General features: G+C 43.9%; 2 protein-coding genes and 1 pseudogene across 5 annotated transcripts in view; 1 reads left to right on the forward strand and 2 right to left on the reverse strand.

Annotated features, from left to right (window-relative positions):
- DNAJC7 (DnaJ heat shock protein family (Hsp40) member C7) overlaps nucleotides 1-20,325 on the forward strand; it is a 25,679-nt gene extending 5,354 nt beyond the window's left edge. For 2 of the 3 annotated variants that reach the window (XM_006924615.2, XM_006924616.3), the window contains exons 2-14: nucleotides 5,927-6,015; nucleotides 6,760-6,884; nucleotides 7,276-7,389; nucleotides 8,041-8,115; nucleotides 12,148-12,266; nucleotides 12,931-13,084; nucleotides 13,606-13,770; nucleotides 14,607-14,698; nucleotides 16,538-16,611; nucleotides 17,010-17,156; nucleotides 17,399-17,551; nucleotides 19,478-19,540; nucleotides 19,979-20,325. In XM_006924615.2, coding sequence (XP_006924677.1) covers nucleotides 5,927-6,015; nucleotides 6,760-6,884; nucleotides 7,276-7,389; nucleotides 8,041-8,115; nucleotides 12,148-12,266; nucleotides 12,931-13,084; nucleotides 13,606-13,770; nucleotides 14,607-14,698; nucleotides 16,538-16,611; nucleotides 17,010-17,156; nucleotides 17,399-17,551; nucleotides 19,478-19,540; nucleotides 19,979-20,016 — 1,408 coding nt within the window. In that variant the 3' untranslated portion in view covers nucleotides 20,017-20,325. Of the gene's footprint in view, nucleotides 1-2,856; nucleotides 2,968-5,926; nucleotides 6,016-6,759; nucleotides 6,885-7,275; nucleotides 7,390-8,040; nucleotides 8,116-12,147; nucleotides 12,267-12,930; nucleotides 13,085-13,605; nucleotides 13,771-14,606; nucleotides 14,699-16,537; nucleotides 16,612-17,009; nucleotides 17,157-17,398; nucleotides 17,552-19,477; nucleotides 19,541-19,978 lie in introns of those variants that run through there. The other variant, XM_015599238.2, reaches the window with a different exon arrangement.
- LOC107196580 lies at nucleotides 10,007-11,560 on the reverse strand (annotated as a pseudogene).
- A 986-nt stretch (nucleotides 20,326-21,311) lies between the features above and the next one.
- The window catches only part of CNP (2',3'-cyclic nucleotide 3' phosphodiesterase), a 7,007-nt gene continuing 1,323 nt past the window's right edge, over nucleotides 21,312-26,995 (reverse strand). For both annotated transcript variants that reach the window (XM_006924617.3, XM_006924618.3), the window contains exons 2-4: nucleotides 26,321-26,987; nucleotides 24,283-24,422; nucleotides 21,312-22,827 (exon numbers count right to left, since the gene is read on the reverse strand). In XM_006924617.3, the coding sequence (XP_006924679.1) occupies nucleotides 22,378-22,827; nucleotides 24,283-24,422; nucleotides 26,321-26,987 (1,257 nt within the window). In that variant the 3' untranslated portion in view covers nucleotides 21,312-22,377. The remainder of the gene's footprint in view (nucleotides 22,828-24,282; nucleotides 24,423-26,320; nucleotides 26,988-26,995) is intronic.

The raw sequence follows: 26,995 nt of genomic DNA on the forward strand, positions 1-26,995 counted from the left end.
TGAGACAGCCAACTCCAGCATGTTGCCTATTGTCCTTCCCTACTTGAGCAGTAGAGAGTGCTGCTGCCTTGTATAGACTATCCGTGACCTGTGACTCCACTTAGTGCTTCCTGGTCCCTCTGGCTCTGCCTCTTTTGAGGCTTCCCCCTGAATATCCAGACAGAGAACTGTTTGAACTGGTATGTTCATACGTTTTGTTCATCTTCATCACCTTTCTTCTTTTGGCGGGGGAAAGCATGTGTTTTAATTGTGTTTTAAAGTGAAAGTAGAAGCTGTCTATTCTATAGGAAATCAGGTAAAGGAAACTGGGTAGCCCACCTTTAGTAACAGGTAGCAGCTAGATAGAGCCCACCCTCTCTTTTCTTTGGACCATTATGAAGCCTTTATTTGCACTCAGTATGCAGCACCTTGTATATAGTATGTACTCAATCTGTGGAATTATACTAAGTTCTATATGGTTTCTATCTATCTATATAAAATGAAAATGGTCATTTCACTCCTAGACTAGTTAGACGATAAGAAAGAATATATGTATTTGGTAAGAGAATAAAAATTAGTCTCCCGGGCTCCTTTTACTTTATTCCCTCATGAAGGTCAGAGAGAGTACAACATGAAACAGGCTCTGTGACATGCCTTTGGGGACAAGAGGTCTCAGGCTGTGGGAAGGAAGAAAGAATTTCTACTCTGACACTGGCCAAGATCTCATGAATTCCGAAGGATGGAGGACATTTCAAGATCAGTGGGCAACTTGTAAATTAAACTGAATAAAAGAAATGGGTGCAACAATCATAGAGTAAGGGTGACATTTTAGAAGTAGTAAATAATAGTAGGAATGTGTAAAGGATATTTGGATATTTATGTTCACTGTCAGTATAAATTCCTATTGTTAATAGCCTGGGGATAAGAAAAGGAAAGATTTTTTTCTAAGATTCTTCCTGCCAATAAAATAGTTTCCAGAATCAGAGGCCTCTTAACACTCTGTGCTAACAAAAGAAATCGCTTTGTCCTGAGTTGTAATTTTTAACAAGGCTAGATTTTTCTTCCAAGAAAATGCAAAAAAAAAGAAAGAAAAAACCTCATTCAAGCTGCTGTATCTTTTTGATTTAAACTATTTTAATACTATAGGAAGAACTGAACTTCATTAAAAATATATTATTCTAGCCAAATACTTGAAGTAAAAAAGCAGTATGTTTTTTTGTCATACAGAAATATAATCAGCATTTCCTAGATTAAGAATGTTGCAGAATAGTGAAACTATGCTGGTCTTTATTTTTTATGCACCGAGGTGTAGAATACATCTTGAAATGATTCTGTACAAATGATGAAGCATCTCATCCTTATTTTAGTAATCTAGAAATGCATGGCATGGGAAGTGATTCCAGAGCAAACCCTGCCATGTTGAGGATGTTTTAAAAATTACCACCCAGTGAATCCTGCATTAGTGAAAGCTGATTAAAATTCCTGAATACCTCTTTAGTTGCTAAAAGATAAACTAGCTGGCCTAAGACAAAGATCTTGCTTTAGTGTAAACTTGGAAGTATTGAGAGAAAAATGGAAATTTTTATAGGGCATCTAATTTGGGGCACATGGCAATGTCAGCTATGGTGTTTTAATGTGTTTTTAATTTAGCTGATCTGTAAATGTGCAAAATTAGCCAGTGATCATAAGCCCAAGTTATCTATTTGATCACATGATGCTGAACCCTGCTAAGACCTTTGTGATACCAAATGATTCCCTTGGCAATGTTTGTTGTGGTGATTAGCATCTGTGATGAATGAGTGCTAAATTAAGAGAGAAAGAATGTAAACTGCATGATCAGAGGATATACAGATTTTTAATACACATTTAGTGTACAAGAGAAGGTTTTCAGAGTTGCAGTTTTCTGATTGATGAAGTTATTTCTGAAAAATAAAGAAATACATTTTAAAAATAGGAAAGTAGACCAAGAGTGGAATGTATTCTCCTTATCTACATCTGGCCCCAGCCCTCAGCACTGATCTTATTGTGGGAGACCCTCCTTTAGCACATGCTAGAGGACAATTTTTGAAAACCTTTCAGTAGCTGTTCTCATAAGAATTTGTTACTGGCTATTAAAGTGAAAGGATTGGTTTGGTAGAGGTAAAGACATTTCCAGCATCTCTTAGTAAATCAGAGATAAGCTTATTCTGCTTAGAGTTGACCCAAGGATTGAGTGGAGAACTGGACAAATTATTTTTAATCTAAAAACCTTGACAGTAACTGGAAGGAAAAACATAGGACTCTAGGAGTTGGGAAACCTATACAGCCACCTGGGGTGCCTCGGTATCTTTTCCTCTGTTGGAAGACATGTGATATTATCACCATAACCACTTCAGAAGACCATTTCGAAGATCTTCATTGGAAATGCTTTAAAAATCTGAAAAAGCACTAGAGATATAGTATAGCTGTTAATAGTGCTATCATCAGGTCAGTTATGGCCAAGTTTATATTTTGCTGTGGTATTATATTTTAAGGTTTAGTCTGAATTTTATTTTGTGGCTGTAAAAGATAATTTCTGGTTTAATTTAGTCCCTTTTGGAATCTTTTTTTTTTTAAAAAAAAAGATGATCCTGGTGAATGCAGTTAATCCTAATTCTTCTTTTCTCAGTACTGATGAATTTTAGTAGGTATATGTTGTAACCTCACTTGGTTATCAAATGAATTGACATTGGCAGTGATTGGAGTGACAGATGCCTCTGCCAGATTGCCCTCAATTCCAGTGTTAACCAGCTCTTCTCCTTCTTTTCCAGTCCCACGCCTTTGACATCTCATCCTTCAGTTCCTTTGCTGTAAGGGCAACTTGAACAAGCTTCAGCCCTTTCTCAGACTCCCAGGGCAGGACTTGAATGGATTTGACCCTGGAATTGTTCCTGATGCAGCCTTGTTCAGTTCTTGCTGCTGCCATGCTGGATTCCAAAGATCCACTTTTTCCTCGGCTGGTCTCGCAGGGTCAGGCCCATTGGTTAAAGCTTGTCGTGTATTTGGTGGGGAGGTTCAAAATGAAAGAGGGTCTCTACTTTGGGCGTTGGACCTGGAGGCAGAAAATAAGCATTCAGTCTAAAAGCACCAAGTACCCATTGTTTAGGCAGCTGGTAATCAACCATGTTTCTATGAAAATAAGTCCTTTTCATGAGGCAATTGTGTGGGAATAGCTAATTCTGGCCTGATGCTGTGCAGTGTGAGGTTAAAAACATGGTAACTTGTCACAACACAATTCTTCTTGTTCTTTCTGCTGTGGGCTGACTCTACATTACTCGCTTTGTTTGCTCTAGAATGGAATCTACTCACCATTTACTAAAATGAAATGCATTTCTTGGGGGAGGCAAAGTCCAGTTCACTAGGTCTTGCATCATAAAGAGAAAGGAGCCCTGCTCTCTCTGTGACTTATTGTTGGGAATGTCATTTTGCTTGTTTAAATCCAGATTGCAGTTCTGGAGTTGGATTTTATATGCTGGGCTATTTTCTGTCTTATTTTAAAGCAATTCACATTCATTGCCCATGTCTTGTTCCTGGCGATACAGATTAATTTTTAGTCCTAGGCAGTAGGTAGAGGTGAGTATTAAAGAGAAAGCATAACGTAGTAAAAAGTGCTCAAGCTTTGGAATCTGACAGGTGTGTGTTGACATCCTGACCTTGTGCCAGTTTTTAACCTCTAAGCCTTAATTTCCTCCTTTGAAAAATGGGAATAATGACACTCCTGTGATAAGATAATGTATGGAAAGTATCTGGCCTCAATGATTATTACTAATCTTACACAGAAATCATCCTTTGTATTTTTATTGGAAGCCCGTGCTGAACTCATTGCCTCCATAGGATTACTCTTTTACAAAAGAAAGGGCACCTTTAAGTAGCTCTACAGATTGTTTCACCTCTGACTTACAAGCTTTATACTGCTGACATGTCTGTCCAAGTGCTTAGATACCTTTGGTTTTCCTTAAGGACTTGTATATTCTTGATCAACTGAAGAAAGAAGGCTAGATCTTCTCAGGAACCGATTGGGCCTAATGTTTCCTTAGAATTTATTGCTCCATTTCTTTACAGGAATTTGACTCAACTTCTGAAATCCAGTATTGGGGAAGCCCTTTTTTCATCTGTCTTGGCATGTCTGCTCTAAAAGGATAGGTTCCTCATAGTATTTATAATACCTTCCTTCATTTCAAGTTACAGGATGGTGTACACCAGGGGTCTCCAACCCCTGGGCCGTGGACCAGTACCAGTTTGTGGCCTGTTAGGAACTGGGCTGCACAGCAGGAGATGAGCAGCGGATGAGTGAGCGAAGCTTCATCTGCATTTGCAGCCGCTCCCCAGCTCTAGCATCACCCCCTCAGCTCCACATCAGATCATCAGGCATTAGATTCTCAAAGGAGCACCGGTCCCTGGTGCCAAAAAGGTTGGGGACTGCTGGTGTACACCATGTAGAAAGACTGCAGTTGATCCCATAAGTCTTGCAGTTGGGGGATCCCTCTTGACTTTAATAGCAGATGGCCACTTTACAGCATCGTGACAGTTAGTATACTCACATTTATGTCCACCACAGTTCAAATCTGTCAGCATTTATAAGTCATTTTCATTTTCCTTCTCCTTTCTTACAGCAGCTTTTTCATGTTAGTAGGGCTTGTCAGGACAGTGATGGAGAAGAATGGAAAGGGAGATTGCTTCAGTGAAAGGAGGGTGGCTTTGCCAGTCTGTAGTTTAAAATACATACATAAATAAATCACAAACTCCCCAAAGCCAGTGTCCATAGAATCAAACTATAAACTTCTACACCATCACCAAGGTTAAGAATTGTGTACTTTTGTCCCCACTTCAGACAGCCCTTGAACTTGGTTCTCTTTTGCATGAGTGGAGGACAGGAAAAGAAAGATTATTTCTTATATAACAAAAATGCTCAGATATTTAGTTCTGATAATTTTGACAATTATATTTGTCACTCAAGTTGGTCATTAGAATGATTTTGGGTATCTTCGATAGAGGTTACTAATTTGTTCTTTTAAAACATCGTTGGTCCTGTCTTATTTGATTCTAGTTCCTTGGTCAGGAATATAATTCACAACGATAGAACATTACTCCTTTTGGAAAGTACAATTTGTCTCATGGCACAGCTTCAGAAAATGGATCTTGGGTTAAAGCAAAAATTATACTGCCCACTTGGTGGTTATGCAGGGTACTACAGAGATGGTAGAGGAGGCACTTAAGTACCCAGATAGATGTGATGGGCAGAGAGAACACCAGTAGATGGGTACTTCTTAGAGCATGGCACTGGCAGCCTGCATCTCTTATGTCCCTGTCATCCAAGTTCTTGGTCTCTGCTGTCACTCAACTCTGTCCTCCATCTTAAACACCAATATGCTATGCTTTTAACTCCTTTGCCATCTGCTTTTGCTCTGCTTGTCCTTCCAGTGACAAATGCATGAGCCATTTTTTCAAGAGAATAAATCATTAAAATTCTAAGGATATGACTCACTTACATTGAGAAATCAGTTGCCCCTGAATAAATTACCTTAGCTCATGTTTTGTAAGTTTGCTAAAATTGCAGCAGTTGTGACACAGTGGAAAGGAAATAAATATAAAGATTCAGTCTCTCTGAGAGAATGTCTAAATTTGCCTGTCTTAGGAAAATGACCAACTATAGGTGGGCATAGCGAGGTAAGGCAGGTGACATGAGAGAGGTTTTCTTGATTTAGTTTGAATGTATCTAACAAAAAGTAGCATCTGAAAAACCTGAATTCTTCCATTAGCACCTCCTTTTGGTCCATCAGCCAATCGAAGGAATCTATAAATTCCGTCAAGTATTATCACTTTCAGCTCAATGTGCCAGGGACTGTAGACCAAAGGTTGCTTCCCTGAGGCTACATAGCTTTCTGCCTCTGTAAGTAGTAACATGATTCTCTTTCTCTTTCCTTTTCAGGGAAGCAGAGTCTTTCAAGGAACAAGGAAATGCATACTATGCCAAGAAAGATTACAATGAAGCTTATAACTATTATACAAAAGCCATAGGTGAGAAGGACCTAGTGCTTATGCTCAAAATAATTTGCCAGATACTGTTATAAGTAGTTCCTCTTTAAGAAGTTGCCTTTTGCTAGTGGGTTGTACCTGTTACTATATTAACACCTTCAGGCTTAATGAGCTCGTGAGGGGAATTACTTTTTTCTAGCTTAAGCAAGTAGTTCTTCTGGCAAATTAAAAACAATTCCATTAATTCCAGACGTTATGGCACAAAGATGCCCACCTAAATTCATTTCAGCCATTGCCAGTTCATTTACTTACTATCTTAGAAAATCGTCTTTATAGATATTGTCAGGTCTTAGTGACCTCTCTGCTCACTTTGCCAGCATATTTTAACCCCATGTTGGCATTTTTCTCACCCAACTTGCTTTATAGGCTCCCTACTCCCAGCTAAACAAATGCAAATACATTTTCATATCTTACTATATAAAGCACAGTTCATTAAAAAGATAAGTCTGTTGACCCTGCCCTCAAAAGATAATCAGTGTACTTTAAAACTAAGTATAAATGATTTTTAAATAGCTTGTTTTCTTTTTTAAATTGGTTGCACCATTGCTGCTTGCTATTCATTTGCAGAGTTGGTCAAAAATTTGGCCATGGCCTTTTAAAGAGAGTGTGTCACCATTCTTATTATAGTTTAATTTCCTTGATATAGTTCTCAGGGAAGTGGCCTGTGAGTTTTTGAAGCAGTGACCCATGCTAAACTTTGTTTTACATCCTCTGGCTTTCCTATAGATATGTGTCCTAAAAATGCTAGTTACTATGGGAATCGAGCAGCCACCTTGATGATGCTTGGAAGGTTCCGGGAAGCTCTTGGAGATGCACAGCAGTCAGTGAGGTTGGATGACAGTTTTGTCCGGGTATGTAATGGGGCTCTTTGGGGAGGACTGAGTTGCTGCAGTTGAGTTCCTCTAGCCCAGGGTTTCTCAGTCTCAACACTGTTGACATTTTGGGCCAGATAATCCTTTGTTGTGGGGGAGGGGGCTCTCTTATACATTTTAAGGTGTTTAGCAGCATCCCTGGCCTTGAACCACTAAGTAACAGTAGCATCCCCTCCCTCGCCATTTGTAACACCCAGAAATGTCTCTAACATAGCCAGTGTCCCATGGAAGGCAGAATTGGCCTGGTCGAGAACCACTGCTTGGCCATTTTCATCTCATGTTGGATTTGTGTGGGTGTTTGTTGCTGATTTTGATTTCTGTCTGCTTGGCCACTAAGGCTCCTTGTCTTCTCTCTTTGTGTTTCTTCTAGGGACATCTACGAGAGGGCAAATGCCACTTATCTTTGGGGAATGCCATGGCAGCATGTCGCAGTTTCCAGAGAGCTCTAGAACTGGATCACAAAAATGCTCAGGCACAGCAGGAGGTATGAGTCTCGTTGTGTCTGTGGTCAGCAGAGGCAGTGGGTATATTTGGGAAGAATAATGACTTGAGAGTCAGAACTGAGATCTAGTCTCACTTCTGCTATCAGCCACACCTGGGTGACTGTAGACAAGTCTCATAGTCTCTCCTTACCTGTCAAAGCAGTTTTAAATATGATTTACAGCTTTAGAAATCTGTGAAAATTGGAGATTTCTGAAACAGCTGCAGAGCTAGGCAGATGCATCAAGAACTGATTTGAGTGAAGTTAAAGAATTTGAGTAAATTGAAATCCTGGTTAAATCTGTAGCAGCTGAAACATGTTTAGTTCCATCTCCAAACACGTTCATTTTACCCCTGGATGCATTTTAGTGAGAATCTTCAAACTACTGCTTAGTCCCTGATAATGCCTTGCCTTTATTTTCTACGTATCAAAGCATGACTCAGATTGCTGACTTTAAGTTCAAACTGAGGGTGAGGTTTAGGCCTTAGCCTTTCTCTTAAGGAGTCTTGGCTGCATCGCCACCAGTTTGATTTGTGAAAAATCTGTGGTTCTGATTTCCTTGAAGTAACAAATTCATCAGGGTTTTATTGATTTTTGTGGTGGTTGAATCTACAACTTCATTAAAATTTTCCCTTATTTGATTTTCTGGTGTAGTTCAAGAATGCTAATGCAGTCATAGAATATGAGAAAATAGCAGAAACGGATTTTGAGAAGCGGGATTTTCGGAAGGTAAGGTACAACTATGAGGAAATGTCATCTGCCCTTTCTCACAAAGTTCCACGTGTGTGTGTGTGTGTGTGTGTGTGTGAGAGCAAGCAAGCGAGAGAGAGAAAGAGAGAGAGAGAGAGAGAGAATGAAGAGGGGTAGTATGGTACTGTAGTACAGAAGATCTAGAATAGTAAATTATCACTTTAATTGACTTTGACTTTTTTTTACTTTCTTTTTTTAAGACTTTATAATTTTCTTAGAACAGTTTTAAGTTCACAGCAAATTGAAAAGAAGGTACAGAGATTTCCCATATACTCCCTGCCTCTGCACAAGCATAGCGTCCCCCATTGTCAGTATCCCCCACCAGAGGTACAGTGATTACAATTGGAGTTTTTGGCAGTTATGAATAAAGCTACTTTAAACATCTGTGTGCAGATTTTTGTGTGAACGTAAATTTTCAACTCCTTTGGGTAAATGCCAAGAAGTGTGATTGCTGGATTATATATATAGTAAGAGTATATTTAGTTTTACAAGAAATTGCCAAACTGCCTTCCAAAGTGGCTGTGCCTTTTTGTATTCCCACCAGCAATGATTGAGAGTTCCTATTGTTCCACATCCTCACCAGCAGTTAAAATATTTTTTACTAAGGTACTTACTTATATTTGGCTTTATGATAAAAAGCAAAATGAGTTTTGTTACTTGAGTTTGTTCCTGTTTTTTGATGTAAGATAGTGGCCTAAAAGAGTACTTTTAGGAAAAAAAAGGAAAAAGCCCATCGGAATTAAATATCGAGTTTGGATAATTCACTTATATTTGAATAATGAGAGCTAGCTTTAACACATACTTTTTGGGAACTGGATAGAGCTAGAAATCAAAACTAGAGAGAGACCCCTTTTACATTTTGAATAGTGTACATAACCTGTCATCACTACCTTTTTGACATTAGGCTTTTCTACAAAAGCACACTGCTGTCCTTTATGGAGCTGTGTGATAGATCATAGAACTTTAAATCCAAAGGGTTGGCAAATAGGAAACATGTGAAAAGTATAAAAGTTACAGATATCTTTCTGTGTCTTGTAGTGGTTATGCCTCATCTGTATAATTCCTAGATCCCTTCTTTAGATGGTACTTTGAAATAGCTTTTACTAGAGTTTCAAAAGGGGAGATAAATGGCCCCCAACAAGTTAAAAACCACTGATCAGGGTCGATTTTCAGGATCACTTGAAGTTTGTAAGTACCATCCAAGGAATGTAGTTTTCATATCATTTATGAGAATTTGCTACGTGCTTTCTGCAGCAGATATTCAATAAATGTTTGATAAAAGGGTACAGTTAAGAATATTCTTAAGTCACACACTGTTGAGGTCTTTTATTTGGTAATAAATATGTATATGATTAGCTTATGCAGAGTCCCAGTATTAACTTACTAGCATTCCTCTTCTGTCCATTGGTTTTAATAACCATGGTGTCTTTGTGGTGCGATTTGTAAGTTTTGTTTTTGTGTGTATGTGTTTGGAAAGCAATTCTGCCTCCTGTCGTTTTTGAGATATACATAGGCAAAAGCTTTGTCTTGAAAGGCAGTCTTTGGGTTTCTTTTCTCTCTTGCCACTCTGGAACCAGGATCTCCAGTTTGTGACAGAATCCTCTGTTTGTGACATCCCAGTCCCCCACCACCACCACCACCACCACCATAGCTCATGGTGATGTCACAAATGAAGAATTATGATCCTGGCAGGAGAAACAAATGAAGTTGGAAGAAACAAAGATCTCCTTTGCCTGCAGCTGTCCCTAGGCATAGGGAGGTGGGGGCGGTAAGTGAAGCACTGAGCCTCCAACTGACACCCCCCACGATAACAGAACCATCCCTGTTCAGAACATTGTGAAGGCAGCAAGGTGTGGCTGCTCAAGTTTTGACTGCTCCCTCCCCGCCTCTGTTCTTTTTACATTTAAGGGGAAAAAATTAACACCATGATTCTATCCCCTGAATTTTCATATAGTCCTTAGGACTTTCAGGACAGTAACCTGTGCCACATCCCTACCACTGCTGTTAATACTGCAGGTCTCCCCAGTGGAACAGCTCATGGTGTTCACCTACTTCCTCAGATTTTTAAATTTAATTTTCAAATAGGTGCTTTTTGTGGTTCAAAAGTTAGCAAGTATAAACATGTTCAGTGATAAGTGTTGCCCCAAACTTGTCCTCTACCTTTCTAATTCTCACCCTAAGGTAACCACTGTTCTTGTTTCTTCTATTTTCTTCCATAGTTTTCTACATATATAAGCAAATACAAAAATAGATTTTTTTTTTAAACAATTGATAGTCAATTTATTAAAAAGGTTGATTTAAGCATCTGCAGTGGTGACTTCATCCTCGACTCTTGACTCAGTACTGATGGAAGTAATCTGCTGAACAATCTCAGAATGAATCGGTTGTGGATCCTCATGTGAAAACGATTCCAAGTCTTAGACCCTTCTCCACAGAGAGTTTTTCTTACAGTGATTCTCAGAGTCTTGGTAGGCATCTGAACTGGTCTTTTCTCTTTGATATTTTCCTTGCACCTCTGATCAAGTCAGCACACACCTTCTCCAAATATTTTACGTTGCGGCTGGTTAGAGTAATTCTGATTCAGTGACTTGCCACCTCTGGTTCCATGGGTGTCTCTCCAGTATCTTAAAAGCCATGGCTGCGGTGTGGCTTCCTGACTGAGTGGTTCCTTAGTGAGAGCGAGCAGCAGTGAGGCGGGAGTAGGAGCGGGCGGAAGAAACTGCTGCAGCTGCATCAGCATCTTGCTCCAAGAACTACAAATATAGATTCTTAATTGTATTTATTTATTAATTTATTTTTGCCTGAAAGGTAATATTCTTTACATAGCCCTGTATCTTGCTTTTTTCCTTTTAACAGACCTTGGAAGTCTTTCCATATTAGTACATGGAGAGCTTCTTTGTCCTATTTTAGAGACATCGTATTCCATTGTATGAAGACCTACATTATCTAACTGGTGTCCTGTTGATGGAATTTGTTATTTCTGCTCCAATTTCAGATTTCATCTTTTCCTGATCTCCGTGGCCAAATTCTTAGAGGGAATGTGTGTGTCCCTAAACTCCAGATTTTTCCTTTTGGGTCAGTTATTTTTGGAGGAGAATATGATTCAGCAGGCACCTCCCAGGAATAGTAGCTAAACCAGAGATGAAAGCTCAGAGAACAAACTTCTGAAAAGAGAAAATGGAAATATATGCAGAGCCTTTATGAAGCCGAAAGAGTGAACTAATCCAAGCTCTGTGTGTATATGTGAGGGAGAGAGACAGAGACAGACTTGGCTTTTGGTTTGTATAGCACCATGTTGGGTATAGTATGGTAACCTGATACAGTCTATTTAGGACTATTTAAAAGAATTTTTTATTGGTATATTTCTGTACTAATACAAAAGTGGAAGAGTAGCCAGCAGGATACTCTGAGATGTGAGGCTCATGGCACAGGAAGGTGAGGAGTGTGAGCAGTTTCAGTAACATAGGGAGCAGTGATTCCATACCAAATTATTTTTGGTACTCCTTTTCTTCCTAGGCTAAGTGTGATGAATTATGCAAAGTGGCAAATAACAGTTTCCACAGGAGAAGAATGTGAGTTTTGATCACAGTCTTTGTGGATATGATTCACTATGGAGGCAGCTTAGCATGGCGATTAAGGTTATAGGCTCTGGAGTCTTCATGTCTAAGTTCAAATCCTGTTTCTATCACTTACTAGCTTTGATGACCTTGAACAAGTTACTTGATCTCTGTGCTTTAGTTTTCTCATCAGTAAAATAAAGGTAATATTACCTATTATAAAATTGTGTGAGCATCAAATGGGTTAATATATAAACTATTCAGTAAATGTTTGCTGTCATCATTATCTGGATCAGCCGCTGTCCTCATTTCAATGGTTTAATCAGCTGAGGTAAGTATGTTCTTAAACTCTGATATTAATCTCCTTTGAATCTGTCTGTTGCCTGTGACCAGACTTGAAGACATTTCTGGAGTCCAGGATGAAGAGCCTTATTTGCTTTCTTCCTCCCTATAGGTGGTTTTCTGCATGGATCGTGCCCTAGAATTTGCCCCTGCCTGCCATCGCTTCAAAATCCTCAAAGCAGAATGTTTAGCAATGCTGGGTCGTTATCCAGAAGCACAATCTGTGGCCAGGTATAAAGTTGGGCCAGTTCTGCAGTGAAATGCCGGATTCTACTGGACGGGTGCTATCTGGTAGCTCTTTACTGCAGGAGCTACTGTATGTCCTGTAGGTAGGGCTGATCAGACCTTCCTGGGACTTAAAGCCAAAGATGAGACTGGATTTGAAAACCCATAGGGAATATAGGAGTATAGTAGGTACTTGAGCTGTATGTGAAAGAACAGATGTGTGAATTTGTTTTTAATTTTTAAATGTCCTTTTCTGTCTATTCTACAGTTTTGCAAATTGTAAAGGGCTAGATAGTAAATATTTTAGGTTTTCCAGGGCATTTGATCTCCGTTGCAGCTATTCAAGTCTGCCATTATTGTGTAAAAGCATCCATAGATAATAGACAAATCATGTGGCTGTTAGTCAGATTTTATTTACAAAACTGGTGGCAGGCAGGATTTGGCTCTGTGGGCTATAGTTTGCCAATCCCTATTGAGACACAAGAAGTATATTAAAGATAAATATAGGTGGTTTATTTGAGGAAAGTTTGGGAAGAGTTCTTGGTAATCTGTCTACCTTTAGATACTTTCATACTAGACACATAGTCAAGAAAAAACTTGGCCACAAGTTATAGTAAAGGTGGGGAGATGCAAACCACAGCTGAATGTGCCCCTTTTCTGACTGTTGCAGTGACATTTTACGAATGGATTCCACCAATGCAGATGCTCTGTACGTACGAGGTCTTTGCCTTTATTATGAAGATTGTATTGAGAAGGCGGTTCAGTTTTTTGTACAGGCTCTCAGGATGGCTCCCGACCACGAGAAAGCCTGTGTTGCTTGCAGAGTAAGTTCTAGGTATCAGATCTGGGTGGGAAAGAAAGCTTCCTTTTTGAGCCTTTAAGAGAGTTGAAATGGAACGTTTTAAAATCACAAGGAATATGATAGCTCCTCTTCTGCCTTGCCCAGGGTGCTTGGTCCTTTCATTAGAAATGATTTCAGGACTGCTTTTAATTTCCGAAAGGTAAATGTGATCAGATAAGGTCAGATCCTTTTAATGTCCTAAGTGTTTTTTTCTTTTGTTCTTCCTTCAGTGGAGAAAAGGTAGTAATGCTTGTCTTGGGGAATAGAGGTAAACCCTGGGAAGCACAGGCCCCCTTGGCACTTTGTGAACCTTGGTTTTCCCCATTCATTCTATAGGAAGCACGATGAGGAACAAATAGCCCAGAGGGTGGAGGGGCGGATTGGGGGCACTGTGTGATGCTAAACCACTGGAATCTCAGAAGTTGAAAATAGACTCTGGCCTCTCTGTGCAGTAGTCCGAGGCTTTCTGGATGTGAACTGACTGCCCCTTGCTTTTCTCTGTAGAATGCTAAAGCGCTAAAAGCAAAGAAAGAAGACGGGAATAAAGCCTTTAAAGAAGGAAATTACAAGCTAGCATATGAACTGTACACAGAAGCCCTGGGGATAGACCCCAACAATATAAAAACAAATGCTAAACTCTACTGTAATCGGGGTACGGTTAATTCCAAGGTAAGCACTTGGTCTGGGTCTTGGGGCCTATGGAGATATCTTTAAGGGACGTGGAAGAGGTCTTGAGAAATCAGAATGAGGGTTAACCAGATTGTTGGGGAGGAAGTTGTTTTGGTTAGTATCTCAGCTTGTTAGGAACTTCCTCTTGTAAAGCAAGCTTTATATTTTCTGTGGAATTTAGGGGCACTTGAGGGACAGTTTGAAAGGATATTCCCACCTGTTCTTTCTCAAGATCACTTTCCTCCAGTAAGAGAATGACCAGAGGCTTTGGGATAATTTCTTTCAGCAACTATTGTTGCTGCTTTTTGCCTAAACAAGTGATTATTTCCTTTTTTAAGAATAATTTAGAAGAATTGAGAGTATGAGACAGGCGTGGTTTTTTTTCTTAAGCATAACTGATGGTCACTATGCTCAGTTGAAAATAGCCTGAGTGCCCCTGTGTTCCTACACTATAAGAAAGCAGAGTAGGCTCCTTGCCCTTGCAGAGTTGCAGTAGTTAAAAATTCCAGTAATCCTGATCCGTTTAGTTGACCTCTGGAAGAATGGAGAGCAGGAACCACCCTTACTATTTCCACATCTTGGTTGGACACTAACCTGGAATGGTAGAAGTGGTTTTATCCTTGCAGATAAGTGTGCCTGGCTTCCATTACTTAGAAAAGAAACCAGTTTTGAATTTGGTGTCCTTAGCCCTCTGAGAATACTGGCTTTCCCGGTGACCAAGAACAAGTGTGACAGGGAGCCAGCAAGACTGATCTTAGAATTTTGAAGCCAAGCTCACAGTCTGGGCTCCTTCAATCACCATGATGTGAAGTATGACTGCTCTCTCTCTCCTGAAGCTTAGGAAACTAGATGATGCAATAGAAGACTGCACAAATGCAGTGAAGCTCGATGACACTTATATAAAAGCCTACTTGAGAAGAGCTCAGTGGTGAGTGCCTCTAGTGGGTGGGAGAAAGAGGGAGTTGCTGCTGGCCTGCCAGGGGAGTTGCATTACGGATGATGAAGCAGACTTGGGGATGTTGTGAGGTCATTTGGTCCTTCCCCCTGCCTCTAGGTGGGATTGTTCCAGCCCTAGACTATCTTTATAGACCTCCAGCGGAGGAGATTGCACAAGCTCCCTCAGTCTCCCATGCCTGTGTCTTACGCCCCTCACGGTCAGTAAGTTTCTTCTGATGCCTGACCCAAATTCCTTTTGTTAAAGTTTAAATCCATTTCCTTTGGAGATTTTGTTTTGTGTTGTACACTTTTGCTCTAACTTGGCACAGTGCTTGGCACATAGTAGGTGCTCACTCAATAAATGTTTTGTTGAATGAATGTATGGTGCTTGGAAAAATTTTAAATGAAGTATCTCACACCAGAGCCTTACCAGAGGCCTGACTGCTACCCCAGTCTGCCTCAACTTACCCTTAAAGTGGGGGAGATGTCAGATCTTTGCTAGATCTCTCATCATGGGCTAGAGTTTTCCACTTTCCCTAAAGTTCTTAGTTTTCTACTTTTTCTTCAACTTTAGAAAAAATTTTAATGTAAAGATGTCTTAAATTTTTTAAGTATGAAATAAAAATGCCAATCACTATAAGTTAGGCAAACACATTATATGTGGGCCTGGAACGTTCATCAAGGTTGCTTACTTGTCAGATCATTATACACCCAGGGCTATCAGTTACCAATTTTCTTTTACTCTAGTTTATATTATACTTCATTGTGTAAATGGGTTCTCCAAGTTAGTAGCATTTGTGCCCTGTGTCTGCAGAGCGTGGTTTTATCATTTTTTAAAAGTTGTGAATCAAGACGTTGCCAGGAAGTCAAAAATGCTGCAGATGTTGGGCTTCCCTTTGGCCAGCGACATCAGCAACACTCTGCTGCCCTTGCCTCTGAGCGTGGTAGGGCTCTGGTGTTTGCGAAGATGGGCCTGTGTGGGAGCAGTGGAGTAAAGTGAATCTCTCTTGTGTAGCAGCTGGCTGCACCAAATGGTCACTTCCTACTCCCCAGCTGATGGTGTCTGTCTCTGGAACTCCTACCAGTCTGTTTAACTAGTAGGCCAGTCTTGGTGCCATTGGTCTTATCAGCACATGGAAGATGCCACTTTGCTTCTGTGAAAGAGACTTAAAAGGTCTGGTAATCAGCCTATCAAGCTAGATTCCTCCCATCTTGGGCCAGGGCCCCTCCTTTCATCTGCACAATCAAAATGGAAGCAAGCCTGTTAAGTTTAGAGTGTCCTTTTCTGTCTCACCTACATCTCTCAGATTGGTCTTAATGGAAGCATTTGCCAGCAGCCACCACCTTGACGCTGATCCTTCTAGTGGCTCACTAATCCCACTTCTACTCTGGATTGGAGCTGGCCCTGCATGTTTATGGCACTGTAGGTTCCAAAGCTCTTCCATATCCATTTATCTCACTTGATAGTTTTTCTTGTGTGTTTCAGTCCCAAGTAATCAAGTAGGTGTCTTCACACTGTCTTTCCTAAGGCAGGCCAGATGCCTCTTGGTGGCTGTTTGTGAAATCAGAAGAAACTTTCTCCTCTTGGTTGCTTTCTGCTCAGAGCAGAATATCACTTTGCTGGTTATGTGCAAATGGCATGAGACCTATCTCTTTTTTTCTTGAGCAACTGGTAGTTAATTTTTCTCACAGCTAGCTTAAGGACTCCTGTTTCATGAAGCACCTCAACCAAAAGTCTGTGTATCTTGCTTGAGCCATACTGCTTCCCCTAGAGTTATACTGAAGGCTATTGCTATTTATGTCACTCTACTGTTTTACATTTTCTTCTCAGTTACATGGACACAGAACAGTATGAAGAAGCAGTGAGAGACTATGAAAAAGTTTATCAGACGGAGAAAACAAAAGGTAAAGGTGTTTGGGGCATGTTTTCTCAGGGAACTGTGTGGTCTTACTTGGAGGCCCTAAAACTAGACACTGGCAAAGTTTGATTCGGGGGTCAGGGTTGTAGCTGGAGCTGATTTGATTAACAGCCAGGAAGAAGTGAACAGAGAGCCTGAGTGTGGGACGAGGCACCTATTTTCTGGTCCCAAATTCTCCCTGTCACTGTCACTTCCTTTTCTGTGTGATGAGGCTGATGTGAAGAACCTAAGTATGAGTAGATTTTTTTAATCTCCAGGAAAAATACCGCCATAAAAGCCCCTGGTGTGGTTAACAAGGCTTCCGACGCCAAGGCCATCTGGGCTGGGACCTGGTAAGGGAAGCGAGAATCAGAGTTGTCCTTGATGCTAGATGTCTCCCTCTAGAACACAAACAGCTCCTGAAAAATGCACAGCTGGAACTGAAGAAGAGTAAGAGAAAAGATTACTATAAGATTCTGGGAGTGGACAAGAATGCCTCTGAGGACGAGATCAAGAAAGCGTATCGGAAACGGGCCTTGATGCACCACCCAGGTAGAGCGGTGGGGGGCGGGGACCTTGTGGGAACAGCAAGCCAGGCCAGCCCACTACCAGACTCAGTCCAGAATGAAAGCTTCAGAGAGGCTCTTCATCTGGGAAAAAGGTCTTGCCAAGTTCAGTACCCCCCCGACCTTGGGAATTGCTGAATTCTAAAGTCAGACATAATATGGTTTTTTGCTTCAACTTTGTTTTCTTGAGACTCTGAGACAGTTTCTTCCTGTACCCCTCCCATTTAGATCGGCACAGTGGAGCCAGTGCTGAAGTTCAGAAGGAAGAGGAGAAAAAGTTCAAGGAAGTTGGGGAAGCTTTTACCATCCTCTCTGATCCCAAGAAAAAGACTCGCTATGACAGTGGACAGGACCTAGATGAGGAGAGCATGAACATGGGTGGTGAGTTGGTTGCAACTGTGGAATATTAGAATTATTTCTAAGGACACCCCAGAGGGAGATTCTATGTAATCACCCAGAGACACACAGTGACTCATACAGTGCACCCTTGATGAAGATCTCTGATGCATGAGGCACTGTGTTGGGTGCTGGAAGTAACAAAAACGAATCAGATAGGCCCCCTGACCCCTGACCAGTCCAGGGATTTGCAGACTCTACCCCACGGACCAAATCTGACCCCTGATCTAACAGACATAGAATCCAGTGAGTACAATCAGGTGTAGCAAGGTACCCAGGATGCAGAATAGGCCTCAAGGAGTAAGCACTAGGATGGAAGTACAGAACAGCATAGCACCCTTGGGAGCTGTAAGGGGTTCAGTCAAGGATAGAGGGTGCTCAAGGCAGGCAGTGGGGAGAAATGAGGTCAGAAAGAGCTAGAGTAGACCTCAGAAGGCCTTAGGGGCTGGAGTAAGGAATATGGGATTCTCCTATTGGCTGGAAGATATTTTGTCCCCCACTGTAAAATGTATGCTGACATTTATGTGCATCACACATTCCTGTAAGTCCTGAGAGATTTTAATTTCCCGCAGACTTAGAATGACATAAAGCACAGCTGTCAGCATCACTGCTCACTGTGAGCGCACTCAGAGATAAAAGAGGCCTTGAACCATGCCTAGCTCTCATGCCAACCCTTTCTCCTCCACTAAGAAAATGTTTAAATGTTGGAATTTAAAATAAGACTGATATATAGGAAATCCTGATCTCTCCATTCCAGATGGGGTGTGTATTTTAAAAACCTAGGCTTACCAATAATAAACAGTGCTCCACTCAGCAGTTGAGAAGAGCTATAAGCAATTGAAAGCTATTGAGGGGTTTTCAGTAGGAGAGCTATGGACCAGATTTAGGCTCCAGAAATACATTTGTGATGGCAGTCAGAAGTGATTTGGAAGAAGAGTATAGCGGTGGAGGGAAGATACAGTAGATAGGAAAGAACTGGAGGGCACAGTTGGGAAATAGTAGTGGACTCAGCAGGAGTTTGTTGCTGAATTTGTTGGGAGACGGCAATGACCGAGTTGAGAGTGGCTTTGGCATAGCTAACTCCGTGGGGCCATTTATTGAGTGAGAGGACCCAGGAAGATGAACAGATAGGCTAGCAAAGAATTCACTTTGGGACATAGCTCAGCTGGTGGAAATAAATCTTTCTAGATAGCTTCGGTGGTTATGCCAGGTAGGGACATCAGACCTGCTGTGGCCTGGTGACAAGGGTACAATGTTAAGAGTCAGACAGGAGTTGGCATTTTCAGTTCTGTTGCTTTTACTGGCCACACACTATAGGGCAAGTTACTTGAAATCCCTACTTATGTCCTGTTGAGTATAAATTGAGAATACTCTGACAGACTATTATTAGGATTAAATGATATAATGTAAATTCCCAGGGCTGTGCTTGGCACATAGTAAGTGCTTTAATAAACCACAGCTTTTTTTCTGGCTTACAGTCTAGACAGAGCATAGAATCAAACAGATACAATAAATCATAGGTGTTTTATTCATTCTTTGTAGTATGTGATAAATTTCAGCCTTTTTAGTAGCAGCTGCAGCATTATGGGGCGTGTGGGGAAAGTCTGTGTCTGTGATGCATTTGGCACTCCCAGTTGTGGAGGAGAGGGCCAGCAAAGTAAGTTGAGGCAAAGAATGCTTCCCTTTGGGACTGCACTTGGAAAGAGAAGGGAACATACCCTAGGAGGATCAAGTGGGAAGGTTGGCATGGGGCAAGGCAGATTTGCTCACCTCTAGTTTAAAGTTGGGGAAAAGAAGAAAGTGATACTATCTGGGAAAGAACGCTTTGGAGACCCAATCTCAGTGTCACACGTTCCCCTGCAAACAATTTTTTCACCTTGTTCCTTCCCTGTTTCTCGCCTCGCTCCACAGATTTTGATGCAAACAATATCTTCAAGGCCTTCTTCGGTGGTCCTGGGGGCTTCAGCTTTGAAGGTGGGTATGTCTGCTGTTCTTGGGAGTTCCCAGGTCACAAGCTGACACAGCGACTCCCCAGTTAGGCAGGGGGTTTCATGAGTGGAGGCAGCTGAATTCTCATCTAGCAGGGTCTCTCTGTCCACTCAGGTCTTCCTGAGTGAGGATGGAGTGTCCTGGGCACATCTTGCCTTGGGACCATTAGTGCCATACCTCCACAGGGTCAGGGAGGCATTATTAAGCTGCCTACTACCCAGGCTTCTCTGCATGGGAGGTGTTAGAAGCTACACACACATGCTCACATGCTCCCTACACCCCAGGGCTCAGGCTGTTTGATACCCGTAGAGGTTTTTTCTCCACGTTTGAACCAGCCCTTGGAGACTTTTCCATTATCAGAGAGCAAAGTGATCTTCCCTAGAAAACCCAGAATCAACTAACAAGCCCGTCTTTCCTTTACAGCATCTGGTCCAGGGAATTTCTTTTTTCAGTTTGGCTAATGAAAGGAAACCATCCAGAACCCAGAAAATGCAGACTTGCTCAGTTTAACCTTGAATGTGGACACAATTCACCTCCTCCCTTCATCATGTCTCCATGTACTTAGAGCAGTTTCGTTTTCTGTTGGATGCCCTGTATCTGTGAGTGGGTGAAGGAAAGGGAGCCAACACCGAAGACTGCGGGTAGGGGAGGGAGGCGGGGGGTGGACAGGGAGGGAGCTTGTGAATTTTTGTTTTACTGTTTAACTTTATTAAAAAAGAAAAAAATTAAGAGAATAAAATGTTTTCACCCTTTCTGGCACTTTGCTCTGGCAGCTACTTTGTGTCACCCCAGAGTCAGTGGGCCAGAGCTCACTTTAGGCTCAGTGTGGTGCCCCACAGGGGTGTGGGCACCTCCAGCCTGGTGGCAGATGGGTGATAGCTGCCTCTCCCAAACCTATTTTTAGCATGTGAGTGCTGAGTAGGCCCTGGGCCCACCCTGACACCAGCTCACACTTGGAAACACCATTCTTTGCAAATGCCCTCACTTCTCCACTGGTGTCCTTTTCTGCATGGGAGGCAAGCTGGGAAGGAAGCAGTGGTGTATAGCATGGTGTTCAGGTCAAGCTTAGTGCTCATGGTGAGGAATCTTGAGATTCCAGGCAGACACTAGAGGCTTTGGCTGAAACTTAAGTTTTTGGTGGTTTGGTGGTAGAAATGGTGGGGCAAGACCTTGAACCAAGATTGTATGCTTTCTCTTCCTTCAGAGCCCCTGCTCTTTTCTTTCCAGTCTTCCCCCTTTGGTGCCAAGGCCATAGTGAAGTGATGACTGAGTTAGGCCTGGGAAGTTCTCTGTATAGCCGTCCAGGCCCTTGTTGGCTGGAAGAGACTCTGAATGTCAGGTCTTCCCTTGTGTTTGAAGCAGCACTGACTTGAGGGTGGCCTTCCCTAGACAACTAGGGCAACCCATTCTAGGAGTTAGGAGTCTTGCTTCTCTGAGAAATCTGATTGGACTGGCTGGGCACGCCTCTGGGCCTGTTTCAGGAATTAATGGGGGACGAGAAGCTCTGTGCTCCCTGTTCGTCGTACCCAGCCAACTCCCATTTTCTGTGTGCATCTAAGACCAGCCTCTCTCCTTTCTGCCTTCTTATGAAAGCCACACTGTTCAGCTGCCCAAACTCGCCACAGCTGTGCCCAGCCAGCAGCGGGGAGACAGGACCGATGGCCCCAAGCTGTGGGACAAAGCCAGTCCTAACACACCCAGCCATTGCCTCAGGGAAGATGAGCTAGGCACAGAAGGGTGAGAGAGACTGCACAGCTAGGTTAACATGATTTATTTCATTATCAGTCTTACAAGTTTCTGAGGTTGGGCAAAGCCAGGATAGTAACTCAGATCCCAAGCACTTTTGTTGAGTGACAACCTAATTAGCAAGGCCCTGTTACTGAGCAGAGGACAGTGGAGGGAACCACAACCCAATTTGCTGTATTAAAAACCCCTTCCCAGAGGTACCTGGTGGGGCTTAGCCCTTAACAGCCAGGAGTCTACTCCACTGGCTCTTAGTACCCACCAGCCCCCTTTAGAGGAGGCACACAGGCCTCCAGAGGCACCAAGGAGGCCGGATGGGCTGGGCAGACTGCAAGACTGGAGCTTCCCCACTGAGGCACTGTCACTGGCCTCAGTCTCCCATCCACATGGCAGAGTCACACCACTGGAAAGGGTGGCCATCCCATTTCCTTCCTGGGGTGAGGCCAGCAGCCAGCCCGAGATGTGTGGCTGCCGCTTACTGTTCTGTTTTCTTCCCTAGTTATCAAACTGTTACCTAGTTACAGTGTGAAGAAGGGGACAGGTACTTAGGACCCAAAGTAGGAGACAAATCTTTTTCTACCCTGGTAAACAGCCCCAGCTTTTCTGGGGCTACACTGATTAAGAAATGGGATCAAGGCCCAAGGACCCTCCCCCTCACATCCACCACCAGTGTTCCGTGGCCATGGTGACCACCCCCATGGGCAGTGTGTAGCTCTGAGGTGTCTCTCCCAACGGCCAGCTCTGGGCAGGGCAGTGGACTTAGACTTGCGCTGGGGGCACCAGTAACTGAAAGTAGGGCTCGGGGTTGTGGCTGCAGCTCCAGGCCCAGGTCACCCAGCCTCATCAGGCTGGGTTCCTGAATGGCACCTGCCTACCCACCTTGTTGAAAACTTGAGTGTTAGAGGGAAAGGGGGCTGGCAGGAAAAGAGAGGCAGTTATTTTACAAGTTTTTAAAAAGTTATAGGAAGGTTAATTTTGAGTAAAAAAAAAGAATCTTAAAACAAAGATCAAGCAGAGGGCGTGTTTTCTCCTCCCCCCATCCCTTCTAAAGAGCGAGGGGCACGGGGTGGTGAGAACACTCAGTTGATGGTGCAAGACTGAAAGACACCCCCCTTGCGGCTGCCGTGTGTGGGCACAAGTATGCCCTTCCCGTAGTAGCCTGTGAAGATGGCCCTGACCTTCAGCTTCTTGGCCAGGTTCAGCATCCAGCGCCCATTGCCCATGGAGAAGAGCTTGCCTCGGGTTAGCTCACCCACCTCCTCACCTCTGCTGCCCCCCTTCTCCTGCCGCACAATCTCCAGGAGGTCAATGCCTGTCTGCACAGCCTCCACGTCACCTGCGCAGCCTAGGGTGATGTGAGCGCGGCTTCCCCGGGGCAGGCTGTCAGAGAGAGACAGCTTGTCCACGTCATTTGGCCACAGCAGCAGCTCCTGCTCACTCAGCTCCACCTGGGCTCCTGTCGTCTTGGGCGTCACAAAGAGGGCACAAATGGTCAGCGTGAAGGCCTTGCAGTAAGACTTCTTTACCACCTATGGAGAGAGAGCATGAGAGGACCACATTAGAGGCTGTGGCCTCTAGAGAGGACAGCTGCCAAGGGTGCGTGCCAAGGGTGAGCACAGCGGAGCAGAGCCCTTTGGTACAGGCACGTCCCCTGCAAACATCCACGACATGCAGTTTGTATGGTGTTGGGTGTGTCTCCAGTGACACTGTTCAGGCTGATGTGAAAAAACAGGAAAGTGCCAGAGAGGCAGGGGTTAAAAGCCGTACTTCCTGAGTTCAGAACCCCCCTTCCTAGCTGCCTAGTGCGGGGCTGTGAGCAAGCTGTCGAACCTCTCCACGTTAGCTTATTCACCTATAGAATGGGGGTGACACCAGAACTCGTGACACTAGACACCATCCACGTGAGAGTTAAAGGAGTGACTGGGTGAAGAGCTTGGAACAGTGTTGGGAACATAACAAGTGCTACTGTCACTACTACTTATCTTCCCCTGGTAATAGCCACTCTGGTAGCCAGACCATAACCTGGAATGCAGGGGAAGGTGAGAAATAAATGCCTTTGAACAAAATCTCTGGACACCCTGGTTTACATCCGATTACACGTGTACATCTGGTTATATCTGATTCTTTGAGAAATCCCATCTCCCTCATCTGCCTGTAGAAGCTTCTCTATTTTCACCCATAATCATTCGTCCCAGTGGTGTCTAGCATATAAATGGTACTTAACACATACTGCTAAATGAATGAATGGTTAGATTTGGTAATGGAAAGTGTTACACATTCATTCATGCAGCTATGCTAAGTACTAGGAATACAAGGGTAACCAAAATAAATGCTTGCCCTCAGGGAGCTTCCATTCAAGTGGGAGACCGATGACCACAAGTAAACTGGTTGCATTAGTCTAGACAGCGAAGTGGGAGGAAATGGGTGGAGAGTCAAGAATGGCCTTGCTGAGGTGACCTGGAGGCTAGAGACAGCCATGTGCACCCAGGCAACAGATCATCATGTCAGAGGCTGTGGGCAAGGACACCAACTGTGAGGTGAGGAAGGGTCTGGTACCCCTAAGCCAATAAGTCTTACTATCCCTGGACATTCTCTACTCTGGGGCAAGGCCAGGCCTCATACCTGGGGACAGAACCTCTGAGTGCCAGGTTCCCTGAGGACAAGGGACTCCTAGCCTTTGAGACTGAATGCGGGCTTAGAGAGGCCAGAGCTGGAGCCTGTTGCCAGCAAGCATTCTCCATGAACCTTAAGGAAGAAACAGCACTGGTGGGCAGGCCTGGGGACAAACGCGCAGGCTGGTGGCATCACAGGGCGGGCTCCCCAGAAAAGGCGCCTGAGGTCTATGCAACTAAGCCATCCAAGGGGCGAGCTGGAGCAGATATCATTCTTCTGGAGCTGGTTTCTGCTCCCTGCCTTAGGCTAGTACCTACCCCCAGAACCTCATCCCCTCCCCACCTCAGCTGGTGTTCTTGGGGAGCACTCACATCCTGCTGGGCGTACTCATCTGCCCCGGTGGCCTTCCCGTAGTCACAGAACTTGGTTGTGCAGTGCAGCACGCCCGGGGGTCTCTTCCCAAAGTAGGTAACAAGGTCAATCTTCTCCCTGGGCTCATCCCCAGAGATAACTGCAGGAGGAAGAGAGCGGGGTGGTCAGGGCAGGAGAGCAGAGAGCATGGGCATCCCAACATCTATCACCAAAAGGCCCAGAGGGAAAAAACTGGGACGTTAAGCTAACTCATTTACTCATTAGTTGGTCAAACTAATAGCAACTTCAGAGCTATAAATTACATAGATTTTTACATCTATTCCCAAGTTGAAAACTAAGGCACTTGTAACCCATGAAGGCAATATAAGTCATGAAAAGTTGGGTAAGAAAGAAAAAGATGGTTGGGACCTATGTGGTACAACGGAAGGAGCCGGAAAAAGCATAATTAACATCACAGCCCTCTTATAAGCCGTTTGACCTGAGGCAAGTGATCGACCCTTACCTGTCAGTCAACTACAACAATTAGGGTGACCAGCCGTTTTCCCACAACCACCCACAACCACGTGGGTAACTATTAACTATTAACAGCACCCCATTTCACTCAGGCCCACCTGGATGAGAAGTTACCTAGTCACCATACTATGTATATGTACCTTGCAGGCTTGTTTGGTGGGTGAAAGCCTATATAAAGCCTGGGATATAATAGGTCTTGGGATATAAGAAGATGGTATGTGGCTGGTAGACACAACAAGGTGTGGAGTATCTGTAATTTCAATTTCCAGACTCTAAGGTTATGGCTAGTTTTGGACGTACTGGGTTTTCCCTGTTTATTCCCAGAGTCAAATCCCTGTGAAGATGTCACTCATCTCCAGGAGGAGGGAGGCTGCTACTCTGAGAGCTGGCCTTATTCTTGGCCCAGTACATTTCTCCTGCTGTATCTCAGGCAGTAAAGGGTTTCAGTTTTTAATGGTAAAAGCAACTTTCAGGAGGCAGTCACTCTCCAGGGCAGAGCCACCAGCTCTAACCAGGAGCCCCACCTCTAGTGTGCTTTCCTCTCAAGCTATTCACAGGTACAGGGCTCACACCTGGCCAGTGTCACTGTAGGCTCCACTGTTCCCTGGTTTCCCTGTGTGCAAGCTTTAGAAGCCAAGCAAAGAATTCTCTGAGAACATATACAGGCATAAATCTGCCTCTGAGCATCACAAAGAAACATGGTAGGGGGTGGTTATCAAATATGAAGATAACCTAAAATGTAAGGAAATTGGAAATGGGTTAAAAGAACAGGTGGATTAGTAGGTGTCCTATCCCCAGTAGGCCACTGCAGGAGAGTGAGGGCCACCAGGGTCTTTCCTTAACCAAACCTACCCTACCCCATCATTGAAGCAAACAGCCCTTCGAAGGAGAGAACCCTGAGGAGACCCTGCTGGAGTCGACAATAGTTCAGGCTCTCACCATGGCTTTGGGCAAACCTCACATCCCTTCTGGGCCTGTTTCCCCATCTGCAAAATGAAGGAATTTTTCTCTGAGCCGTGGGATGCCACAGGAGGTGCAATGGGTAGCCCAAGGCCTAGGAACTACCCCCAGTGAAGTCACCATAGTCCTAGTTATAATGTTTTTGCAGCTTAGGATTCTGTCGAGTATTTTAGAAAACAGTTCTGCTGCTGCTAAAAGTTATTTGAAAACACTGAACCAGATTCTCCAAGGCTGTAAGAAATGCTGACATATTGTCTGTTATGACAATAATTTGTTTTTCCCACTTCTAAGACAGGTCAGTGGTCTACATTCAGGCTGGGAAAGGGGAATTGGGCAGAAAAGGACAGGAAGGAAGGGTGCAGTGGGAGGCAAAGTGCTCTGGAAGCGCCTCTCTCCATATCCCACTGTGCTCTCACTACCCAAGGCTACCTCAGCCTTGTACCAGGTGAGCTTCCACCTGTTTCCTCACTTTGCTCCCAGTGCTTTGAGGATACCGTGGTTCTGAGCATGCAGCACCTTGTACCCCGCAAGGGCTAATTGCCCCTGACCTGCCCTGCCACCTACAGTGTCGCAGCTCCTTCTTGAAGGCCTTGTGGTTCCCCAGCTCATCCAGGAAGGTCTGGCCGGCTTTGCGGAGGCTGTCAGAACTCTTCTTAGTCAGGAACCAGCCAAAGTAGAGTGGCAGGAAGTCCTTCTCCAGCCCAGGCTTCAGCTTCTTTAGCTCATCGACCGACAGCTGCCACTGGCTCTTCTCCTTGAGCTGGGCACAGTCCAGCCGCCATGCTGTCTTGGGCTCCACCAGCACCACCTGGTACTGGTACTGGTCAGCCATTTCAAAGAGCTGCTCCAGCCGCTCCCGCTCATGGTTGGTGTCATCCAGCACAAGGACTCGGATGTCCCGGCGGCAGCAGTCAGCCAGTTCCTTGTCCAGCAGCTTGTACTCCTTGGGGAAGCCTCCTCGAGCAGGGGTAATCTTGTAAGCATCGGCAGACACCATCTTGGTGCTGTCACGGTACCTGTCCGTGATGGCCCGTGCCAGAGTGGACTTGCCGCTCCCTGGCAGGCCGCGCAAAATGACGAGCGTCTTGCATTCTTGTAGCGTGCCCACCGTCTCCTCGTCCTGCAGGAAGGGAAACTGCAGCTCAGGCTTGTCCTTGGCCTCTGAGGATGACATCTTGCGGAAGAAAATCTTAGGCAGGAACGTGTGGCTCTTTCGAGAGAAGCCTCTATTCTGTGTGA

Source organism: Pteropus alecto, unplaced genomic scaffold, assembly GCF_000325575.1.
Source record: "Pteropus alecto unplaced genomic scaffold, ASM32557v1 scaffold98, whole genome shotgun sequence".
NCBI classification, from domain to species: Eukaryota; Metazoa; Chordata; class Mammalia; order Chiroptera; family Pteropodidae; genus Pteropus; species Pteropus alecto.